Below are 10,735 nucleotides of genomic sequence, written 5' to 3'. Positions count from 1 at the left end.
CCCTGCTGGGCAGCCCCGGGGACGAGGTGCGAGGCTGGACGGGGACGGGCGGAGGACAGGTGCGGCCCATACCGCGGGGGTCTGCTTTCGCCCTGATCCCAGGGGCGAGGCGCTGCCGGCTCCTCCACTTCCTGCCCGACTTCCCTACCTGTCTCTTTTCTCTCGCCTTTGCCCTGCCCCCCCCATAATGAGGCTGGAACCCGGGGTCCTCAAACTGAGCTCCATCCCCAGCCCTTTTTTGTTTTTGTTTTTGTTGAGACAGAGTCTCCCTCTGTAGTACAGACTGATCTTGAACCCACTGTGTAGCCGAGATTGGGCTTGAACTGGAGGCAGTTTTCCTGCCTCAGCTTCATGAATGCTGGGGTTACTATTTTTTGTGTTTGTTGTTTTTGGTACCAGGGATCGAACTCCAGACCTTGTGATTGTGAGGCAGATGTAGCACCACTGAGCTGAATCCCTGGCCCGGGATTACTATTTTTATTATCATTATTATTTTGAGACAAGGTTTCCCTAAATTGCTCAGGCTGGGGTCAAACTTGAGATTCTTCTGCCTCGGCCTCCCAGGGTCCTGGGATGAAAGGTGTGCACCATCTCTCTCAGCTTTTTCCTGGGCATTGAACATCCTTTCCCTTCTTCCTATCATGACTCCCATTTACGGGAAGTGGAAACTGAGGCTCCAAAGGAGAAAGGTGATTTGCCCAAGGTCCACTCCTGATCCCACACTTCTCTCACTGTGGTTTGAAGGTTGCAGCTGAAGCCACTGCCTGAGGACTTGAGGGCAGTGACCAGGGCTGTGCTGTGTTAAGAGCTCAAGGGAGAGAAGAGGCAGGGATGCGGGGGAACCTGACAGTCACATGCTCTGTGACCCTGGCCCAGTCACTTACCCTCTCTGTGCTTTGATTTGCTCACTTGTAAAGCAGAGATTATGTGTTGGCTGAAGGTGGATATTACTCGTGAGTAGATGTAAAGCATTCGGAACAGTGTTGGCACCTAGTAATTTTTATTTTAACTGGAGATTGAATTCAGATCCTTGCGCTTGCCAGGCAGGTGTAGTGCCATGGAGCTACATCCCTGGCCCTTGCTTGTTTTTTGAGATAGGGTCTCTCTATGTAGCCCAGGGTCTGATTGAACTAGAAATCCTCCTGCCTCAGCCTCCCAAGTGCAGAGAGTCACAGGCCTTTGCCACCAATGCCTGGCTCAAAAAAAAAATTTTTTTTTTCTTTTTTGAGAGAGGGTCTGGCTATGTAGTTCAGGCTGGACTTGAATTCACTATGTAGTCTAGGTTGGCCTCACACCTATGATCCTCTTGCCTCAGCTCCCTGAGTGCTAGGATTACAGCCATGTGCCGCCACACCGAGCTCAGTTATTTATTTATTTATTTTTTAGACAGTTTCTCACTATAATTTAGACTGGCCTTGAACTCACTGTGTACCCCAGGCTGGTCTCGAATTTGCAGTGATCCTCCAGCCCCAGCCTCCCAAGCACTGGGATTATAGGCATGCACCACCACACCAAGCATTGTTTTGTTTTTTTCTGGAGCTGGGGATCAAACTCAGGGCCTTGCACTTTGGAGGCAGGCACAGTGCCACTGAACTAAATCCCTGGCCACATGTTTTGTTTTTTGAGACAGAGTCTTTCTCACTGTGCAGTTCAGGCTGGACTTGAATTTACTATGTAGCCCGGGCTGGCCTGTAATTCATAGCAATCTTCCTGCCTCAGCCTCTGGATACCTGGCTCAATATATTTTTTTCCCTGTACTAGGGATCGAATTTAGAACCTTGTACTTGCCAGGGGCAGGCTCAGTGCCACTGAGCTACATCCCTGATCCAGAGAGAGTGCTTGCCTAGCTTTTGTGAGACCCTGGATTCTGTTTCGGCACTGGGGTGGTGGTGGGGTCCAGAGTGGACAGTGGTGGCCTCCCCCAGCCAGCGAGTCTTGTCCCCTGAGCCCCTGCCCTCTGCACACAATTCTCTCCCCAGCCGGAAGCGGACACTGAGTATTCGGACCCATTCGATGCCCAGCCTCAACCACCACTGTCGGATGATGGCTATGTGGAACCCTACGATGCCCAGCGGGTCATCAGTGGTGAGTGACAGGCCTGGGGACAGGTGACAAGGTCCCCAGGATGGAAGCTGATCGGTGTCCTTGGCTTCCCAGAGCTGCCCTGCAAGGCAGTCCAGCTGTACGATACTCCCTATGAAGATCAGGACCACGAGCTGGAGGAGGACGGGGCTCCTTCTGGGCAGAGGCCACGGCAGAGCCGGCTGCCCCCAGAGGATGAACGGCCGGCAGATGAGTACGACCAGCCCTGGGAGTGGAAGAAAGACCACATCTCCAGGGCTTTTGCAGGTACCTCTTTGACCCAAGCCTACTTTGACCTCTGAATATCCCATCCATCCATTTCCTCGTTGGGTCTTGTCCTCTGTTTCAATTTACAAGGTAGAACCCAAACATCTACCACTTTGGTAGTTTGTTAATTCTCACTAAAGTGTGAGTGACTGATAGTCATAACTTCTTCCTTCCAAAAGAACCTGCATCTTCCTTGGGATCTGAAGGGCTCTTTAGAGTAGAATGGAACTCGTTCTGTTAAATATGGTGCAGGGAGAGGAATGTGGCTTTGGTGTCACACTAGACCTGTGACCTCTCACAATTAAAAAATAAGAAAAAGGGCCTGGAATGTAGTTCAGTACAAAGACCTTGGGCTCAGTCTCCAGGACCACATAAATCGACATATATCGATAGATCGATAGAGTAAAATTATTCAGGCTGGGAACAATGGGACACAGAAACTGTATGACTGGCAGGGCATTTGGGTATCAGAGCTTTGGTCTGTCTGTACATTGCCTAGTTTTATGACTTGACCCGAGTTAGGGGAGAATTCTGAGGTGAATTCAGGTCTAGAGGCCTGCAGTGGAAATTTCCAACCTCCTGGTGACCACACCCCTTGCTCTCTGATTTGTCGTTCAAGGCACTGCCCCACCCATTCTGTAACGCTAGTGACCACACCTCTTTCTTCTGAAAGCCAATTGGTCGCTTCTGTACCAATCCTGCCCAGGCTTTAAATTTCGCTCCTATTTCTCTGGACTCTAATAGGCTGCTTCAAACTGATACCGCCTTCCTCCTGAAATTCCATTGGCTTGAGCTAGCCCCGCCCCCACGAGGCAGGCTGGCTTTAACCATTTCCTCTCCCACCCTCCTCTTCCAGTGCAATTTGACAGTCCAGAGTGGGAAAAGGCCTCAAGCTCGGCCAAGGAGCTGTGGAGACCCCCGCCCAGAAGTCCCCAGCCCGCTGAGCGCGTGGATCCCACCCTGCCCCTGGAGAAACAGCCGTGAGTGGGAAAGCTGAAGGTGGAAACCCCAAAGACCCCCTCCAACCATTTCTAGACTTCAACTTGCCAAGGGCATGCTTTTCATTTTTCCGCCGCAGACTATTGGAAGCTGGGGAGACTTTCATTCGTTTATTCACATCAATCATTTAAAAAAGCACCCGGGCTAAGGATGTGGCTCAGTGGCGCCGCGCCTGCCTGGCAAGTGCAAGGTCCTGAGTTTGATCCCCAGTACCGCAAAACGGGCGGGGGGGCTGCTGTTTACCAGACTCCGGCGCAGGGACCAGAGTCAGAAAAGTTTGCTCTCTCTCTGCTCTCGGGTTCTGGGTTCAAATCCCTGCTCTGCGTTTCTTGCTACGTGAGCCGGGGTGAAGCCACTCAATCTCTCTGAGTCAGGATGCAAACTACCCGAGAGTGCCTGGCCCAGAAAAGAACAATTTCCTCCCCTCACTTGAGTGGGCTTTAACGCCTGAGAAGAGAGAGACAGAAATCATCTCATCACCTCCTCCCGGGAGACCCTGGGGTGGCGCTGGGAGGAGCAGGATCTGGGTGTTCTATGAGCTGTGAACCGTCTGGGTCTTGAGGAACTAAATTCCAGACCCCAGGACCTGTTTCAGTCACCCCAAACCTCCACTTGGGTGGAACAAAGCCGGTTTTCTAGCCCTGAGCCTCAAGCCAAGCACCTTGTCCAGGGATCCCCACCCCATTAGGGATTGAACCCAGGGCCTTCACACTGAGTGCTTTCCCCATCCCTTTTATTATTTTTATTTTGAGACAGGGAAAACCTGTCAGCCCCATATCCAGCCTCCTCTCAAAAATTCTAAGGGAAGCTGGTCGTGCTGGCGCACACCTGTGATCCCAGCTCTTGGGAGGTTGAGGCAGGAGGATCGGAAGTTTAAACCCAGCATAGAGAACTTGGTGACTAGGTGGGACCCTGGCTCAAAAGAAAAACATTTCCAAAGGGTGAGGATGTAGCTCGGTAGGAAGATGCCCGCATTCCCTCCCCAGACACAGGGCAATGTAATCGTCCTTGTTCCCTGTGCTGCTGGCCTGGGCCACGTAGGTTGTGTAGTGAGGAGCGTGGCCCTTCCGGAGACCTCTGCCTCTTCCCTCAGGTGGTTTCACGGGCCTCTGAGCCGGGCTGATGCCGAGAACCTTCTGTCACTCTGCAAAGAAGGCAGCTACCTCGTGCGGCTCAGCGAGACCAGCCCCCAGGACCTCTCCCTGTCCCTCAGGTGAGACCCGGCCTCGCAGCGGGAGATCACAAAACAGCTTGGAGCCGGCTGGCAAAGGACCTGGAGTGTAGGTTTCCGGGCCCTGGGGTGGGGGCTTCCAGCTCACTGGTGGGGGATACAAAGAAGATGGAGTAGAAGTCGTGCTGGAGACACAGGCCTTGGATGACGCTGGGAACGAAGGTGACCAGGGTTCCTCTGACTCCCCCTAGTCCAAATGTTGAATACATTTACCGGTGTCCATCTCAGGCCGGAGTGTCAGAATGACCCGGTGAGACCCTGGTTCTTGATGCCTCTCTCCTTATAATTCTAAGGGTCCAATTGTAAAATATTCTCTCTCAAGATTCTAGTAGATGCCCGAGTAGAAGATCTAAAAGGACAGGACTGGAAGAGGGCTTTGGAGGCAGCTTCAAATCCCCACTGCCACTTCCCGGTTGTGTGACCTTAGCTAAGCTACTCAACTTCTCTGAAAAGCCTACATTTTTTTAAAAATCTGTAAGATGAGGATAATAATAGCATCAACTTCCTGGTAGTACTGTAATGATTAAATTTTTAAAAATAGATGGAAGTAGCTGGGCACAGTGCCCACCTATAATCCACTCTGGAGGCTGAGGCAGGAATGCTGCTGTGTGGTCAAGGCCAGCCGGAACTACAGTAGTGAGTTCAAGGGCAGCCTGTACTACATAGCAAGACCCTGTCTCAAAAAACAAAAATGTTGAGAGCAGAACCTGGTGTGGTACACACCTATAATCCCAGCATTTTTTTTTTTTTTTTTTTTAGTATGGGGATCGAGGACCCTTGGGCTTGTGAGGCAGTCAGCAGAACCACTGAGCCAAATCCCTGGGCCCAATCCCAGCACTTGGGAGGCTGAGGCAGGAGGATCGCCTAAGTTCAAGGCCAGCCTGGGCTACATAGTGAGTTCAAGATTAACCTGAACTGGGCTGGGGATTTAGTTCGGTGGTTCCACTGCTTGTCTTGCAAATGCAAGGTCCTGAGTTTGATCCCCAGTACAAAAAAAAAAAAAAAATGACTAGACAGTATTACAGGGAGACACTGTCTCAAAAGTAAAATTGTTTTTGAGAGCAGAGGTGCCTAGGAAACAGGAAGCACTTAATTAATGTTAATTATAGTAAATTGCTGGCCAGATTCTGGGTCATTCTATCCCTGGGGGTTGATTACACAAGTGATCTGCAGAAAGTTTGGGGAGAGAATGGGTGCTTGGAATGAACTGTCATCTCTCTCATTGAATCTACACTAACTGAGCACCTACTGTATTCCAGGGTCTGTGCTACAGTCTGGGGCTCTGGTTGCAGCAGAAATAGAGATCATCCCAGATCAATATCAGGCTAAAAGCAAAATGAGATGATGAAAAATGAAAGCGTGGGGCCAGGGCATCCACGAGGTCTCTAGAACACTGTGACAACTGCCCTGCACTGGGAGAATATAAAGGGAAAGACCCAGCACTCGGGAGGCTGAGGCAGGAGGATCGCTGTGAGTTCGAGACCAGCCTGGGCTACATAGTGATTTCCAGCGCAGTCTGAACTACACAGTGAGACCCTGGCTTGGGGTGCACACCTGTAATCCCAGTACTTCCAGAGGCTGAGGTAGGAGGACTGCAAGTTTGAAGCCAGTCCAGGAGAGGGACTTCAATCCAGCCTGTCTTTACCAAGGACCTCTAGGCACCATAGGGCAATGATGGGGGCCTGGGGAGCTCACCACCGCCTCTGCCCCCTGCCCCCCAGGAGCAGCCAGGGCTTCCTGCATCTGAAGTTCACACGGACGCGAGCCAACCAGGTGGTGCTAGGCCAGCACAGCGGCCCCTTCGCCAGCGTCCCCGAACTGGTCCTGCACTACAGCGCACGACCCCTGCCTGTGCAGGGCGCAGAGTACCTGGCGCTGCTGTACCCCGTGATCGTGCAGAGCCCCTGCCCTGCGCCCTGAGGGACCCTGCGGAGGTCTGGGACCAGAGGAACACCCAGACCCTCAACCCCATCCAGGCCATCTCTGACCCAGCCGGCGCCAGGGCCTAGAACTGTCTCCGAGTGTTGACCCCGTCCCCTGGCCAATAAATCACTGGCATTGTCTTTCTCCAGCGCCCTTTCTCGGCTGCAGGGACGCGCGCATCTCGGACTCCCAATGAGAGAGCCTGAGAGAGCCCGGGGACGCCTTGGCCAGCTTCTCCTCTGGGGCACGGCCATCCTGGATGGTCCCCAGGGCTATGGAGAGGCACCTGATCTTGGAGGGACCAAGGTGTCACCAGGTCTTTGTTTTAGGGACAGAGCTGGGATGGGAGGCTGGGTGTCACATAGAGCTGGGGGAGGCGGGGCTGGAGGCAGATTTAAAAGTCAGGAGGGAAAGAATGGGGTGATGGAAAGACGGAGGGAGAGGGTAAGGCCCCGCCCCCTCCTCCGCATCCCGGCAGCTCCGAGGCCTGATCGCCGAAGGACATCTGTCCCCATGGAAACCAAGGTGGGGGAGGGGAACCGGCCGGCTGATGTCACTTCAAGGTAATAGGAGAAGCCTGGTTTACCCTCTTACCTCGCTCCAGGACTGTACGGGGCTAGGGGGGTCCCCACCTGAGAGGAGGGGAGGGGTTCCCCAGCACCGGGTACTGCTTCCAAATTGGGAGCTTCAAGCACATGTCCCTACAAGTAGAAAGGGGACTTGTTCCAGAGTCCCCTCACCCCTGTGGGCCTCACTAGCTTTCCCTGGGAAGGTCAGGATCCCCAACTTCTCAAATGTTCCCCCCCCCTTTGGAGACAACAGGGTCTTGCTGTGTAGCCCAGGCAATTCTCAAACTCGTGGAGACCCTCCTGCCTCAGCCTCCAGAGTGCTGGGATGACAGATATGTGCCACTGTGCCTGGCCTCAGTGTCTTCAGCGCTCCCAAATGACTACTCACTCTAGAACCTCATTCTTTAGGAGCTTATATTGATCACCCCAAAACCAAAGGGACACCCACCTCTTCCTGGGGGCATCTATGGCTAGCTGTGTAAAGGGCCCTGTCCGTGTTGGAGTCTTCAGGGGTCTCTGATTCCTTTTTCTTTTTTGGCACCAGGGACCGAACTCAGAATGATCTCAGGACCTTGCACTTGCGAGGCAGGCACAGGGCCACTGAGCTAAATCCCCAGCCCTGATGCCTTTTTCTGACTTTGGGGAACACTCTTGGCCCAGGCTCGGTCAGGAGAGACCCTCACCATAGAGATGGGGTGGTCTGGCAAGGGGCTGAGGGAGGTTTGGGGGCTGGCTGTGGCAGGTGGGTGGAGGACTGAGGGAAAGAGGTGGAATAGATGCCCTGGCCCTTCTGTTCCTCCATAGCAGTGTCCAGCACCTTTCCCTCTCCAGGCCAGGCCTTGCTTCTCTTTGGGTCCTCCTGGGTCCAGTACAAGACATTGCTGTAGAGTGGATTTTCTAGGGGGAAGCAACATGAATTAAGAAGTGACTGTCAGTCAGGTGTGGCGGCACCCACCTGTCATCCCAGCACCCTGGGAGGCTGAGGCAGGATGATCCCAACTTCGAGCCCAGCCTGGGCAACTTAGCAACTTAGTAAGACCTTGCCTTAATATAAAAAGGGCTGGAGATGGAGCTCATTGTGAAGGCCCTGGCTTCTTTCCCCAGTAGTGCCAAAGAAAAAACATAGTCGGGCCAGAGATTTAGCTCAGTGGTTCTGCCACCTGCCTCACAAGCACAAGGTCCCAAGTTTGATCCCTGGTACTAAAAAATAGTCACTCAGGAAGGGCTGGCACCCTCAGACTCTCCTGGGAGGCTTTGTCTCTATTTCTTTTTAAGGACATAGGTGTAGGAACAGCCGTCTCTACCGCCCCCCAGCTCCACAGCCCTTCCCTCTTGGCCTCTTGGGGCGGGCAGGTGGATAGGATGGGGTGGTTGGGGGATGCAGAATGCGCAGTTCCCTCCTCGGCCGCAGGGAGGCAGTGTCGCAGCGCACACTCACCTGCGTCCTTCCGGTGGAGGCGGCAACAACCCCAGATCCCTGCATCCAGGGCAATGACAGCGACCACGGCCACGCCCCCGGCCACCAGCAGCGGCCAGAGGAGTCCTTGGGTAAGGGGTGGGGCACAGAGCTTAGGGTGGGCTGAGGTGGGGGCACGACGATAGGGCTCACCTGAGACCCTGGGGTTCTGGTTCTGGTTCTGCTGCGCGCCATTTGCAGGGGAGAAATCTGTGTCGCCTGACTGTGACACTGCAGGACAGCGGCCCGCGCCCTCAGGGGGCCCTGTCAACCCGTGCGGAACTCGGTGCTCTTGAGTCGGTCGGCTTTTCTATTTCGGGCAGGTGTTCACTGGGAACCTCAGTCTCTTTTCAATCTTTGTTTTTATTTGGGGGGGTACTGGGGATCGAACTCGGATCCTTGTGCCTAAGCAGCGGAACCACTGAGTTAAATCTCTGGCCCTCTCTTTCCTGTCCTGTTGGGTTTATTGTGTGATACTGAAAGCTGTTTTTTCCAGTACTGGGATTGAACCCAGAGCCTTCACACTGAGCTACATCCCCAGCCCTTTTTATTTACTTATTTTTATTTTTTACTTATTTTGTACCGGGGATCCAATCCGGGACCTTGCGCTTGCAAGGCAGGCAGCAGCACCACTGAGTTAAACCCCTGGACAGCCCTTTTTATTTTTTAATTTTGAAACAGTCTCGCTAAGTTGCCCCTGCCGGGCTGAAACTTGTGATCCTCCTGCCTCAGCCTCCTAGAGTGCTGGGATGACAGGTGTGCACTTCTGTGCTGTGCTATCTACTAAGCACTTTAACTATAACCCTTTAAATTCAGCCGATTAGGCTAGGAAAGCATGATTATCGTAGTTTTACAGCTGGGGAACGGGCACAGAAAGGTCAAGTTGCTGTCCGAGGCCACACAGCAAGTCAACAAAAAAGAGGGCCTTGCCGGGGATTTGTTTCAGTAGTGCCGCCGCCTGCCTCGCAAGCTCAAGGGTCTGAGTTCAATTCCCTATACCAAAAAAAAAAAAAAGAGGGCTTTGAAAACCAGGTCTGTATAATTGACACAATGCAACCCCCAGCCAAAGGCTCAGTGTGCTGGGACTAAGATAAGGAGCCTTCTGCAGGCTCTGGAGTTGGCGGGCGGTCTTCGGTGGCTTCCAAGCCCTCGTTGTGGGGGTGGAGACGCCAGCTGTGCGGAGCTGGACGGACGCCCGTGCTCCCTTCTCCTTCGCAGCCCCCGCAGAGCAGCCTGGCGCCCTGCTTCCCCGCCCCTGCTAATTGCTAATTGGCCCCCTCTACGGGCGAGGGGCGGGGACCTGCGACAGCGCCACAACACTCGGCCCAGGGGAGGCAGACACTTGCCCACCAGCTGCCGGGACAGATGGGGCTCTGCCCGGGCCCCGCCCACAGGGGCTCCGCCTTGGGGGGGCGATCTGGCTGCTACCCTGGACCCCCGCGGCCTCCGGTCTGTAAGGTGAGGCACCCGCCTTGGCTGACCTGGGAGCTCTGCCCACCCAGCCATGGAACCAGGGCCTCACACCGAGTGCAGCCCCAGCACTTCGTTAACTTTTCATTTTGAGACAAGATCTTGCCAAGTCACCGAGTTTCCCAGGCTGGGCTAGAACTTGTGATCTTCCCGCCTCAGCCTCCCAGCCGTGCTGGGATCACGGGTGTGCATACCCATGCCTGGCTTCTGCCCAATTTTGAGAGTCGATGGCTTTCAACTCCGGATTCTAGAATTCTCTGCTCTTTTAGTCAGATTGCAAAATTCCAAGTATCTAAGCATAGAAAATACTGCAATTCTGAGACCTAGAACTGCTCATTCTTATTTCATTACTACACCCCGAAGGAAATTTATAGACTTTTTTTTTTTTTGGTACTGGGGATCAAACTCAGATCCTTGTTCTTGCAAGGCAGGCAGTAGAACCATTGAGCTAGATCCCCAGCCCTAGACTTTTTTGAAAACTTTTTTTCTTTTTTTTTTTTTTTTTTTTTTTTTTTTTTTTTTTTTTTTTGAGCTAGGTTCAGTGCATAGTTCAGGCTGGTCTCCAATTCACTGTGACCCTCATGCTTTAGCCTCCTAAATGCTGGGATAACAGGTGTGTGCCACCACACCCAGCCCTGACGTCCTAATTAGTTCCCCCTTTAAATTTTAATCCCCAAATATACTGAGCTTCTGTTTATGTATCTAGGCTTTTATACTTTTTTTTTTTTTTTTTTTTTT

The 10,735-nt window shown here is 53.0% G+C and overlaps 2 protein-coding genes across 2 annotated transcripts in view; both read left to right on the top strand.

The window, feature by feature from the left end:
* Nucleotides 1–6,626, top strand: part of Shd (Src homology 2 domain containing transforming protein D) — a 6,840-nt gene extending 214 nt beyond the window's left edge. Inside the window, exons 1-6 of the mRNA XM_033759313.1 lie at nucleotides 1–59; nucleotides 1,948–2,085; nucleotides 2,158–2,349; nucleotides 3,206–3,329; nucleotides 4,442–4,561; nucleotides 6,301–6,626. The exon at nucleotides 1–59 is cut by the window's left edge and continues 214 nt beyond it. Coding sequence (XP_033615204.1) covers nucleotides 1–59; nucleotides 1,948–2,085; nucleotides 2,158–2,349; nucleotides 3,206–3,329; nucleotides 4,442–4,561; nucleotides 6,301–6,499 — 832 coding nt within the window. The 3' untranslated portion in view covers nucleotides 6,500–6,626. The remainder of the gene's footprint in view (nucleotides 60–1,947; nucleotides 2,086–2,157; nucleotides 2,350–3,205; nucleotides 3,330–4,441; nucleotides 4,562–6,300) is intronic.
* Nucleotides 6,627–7,037: 411 nt separating this feature from the next.
* Nucleotides 7,038–10,735, top strand: part of Fsd1 (fibronectin type III and SPRY domain containing 1) — an 18,748-nt gene continuing 15,050 nt past the window's right edge. Inside the window, exons 1-2 of the mRNA XM_033759311.1 lie at nucleotides 7,038–7,065; nucleotides 8,483–8,619. Of these exons, the coding sequence (XP_033615202.1) occupies nucleotides 7,053–7,065; nucleotides 8,483–8,619 (150 nt within the window). The 5' untranslated portion in view covers nucleotides 7,038–7,052. The remainder of the gene's footprint in view (nucleotides 7,066–8,482; nucleotides 8,620–10,735) is intronic.

Source organism: Fukomys damarensis, unplaced genomic scaffold, assembly GCF_012274545.1.
Source record: "Fukomys damarensis isolate Sample0158 unplaced genomic scaffold, DMR_v1.0_HiC HiC_scaffold_37, whole genome shotgun sequence".
NCBI lineage: Eukaryota > Metazoa > Chordata > Mammalia > Rodentia > Bathyergidae > Fukomys > Fukomys damarensis.
This window is presented reverse-complemented; position numbering and strand designations above follow the sequence as displayed.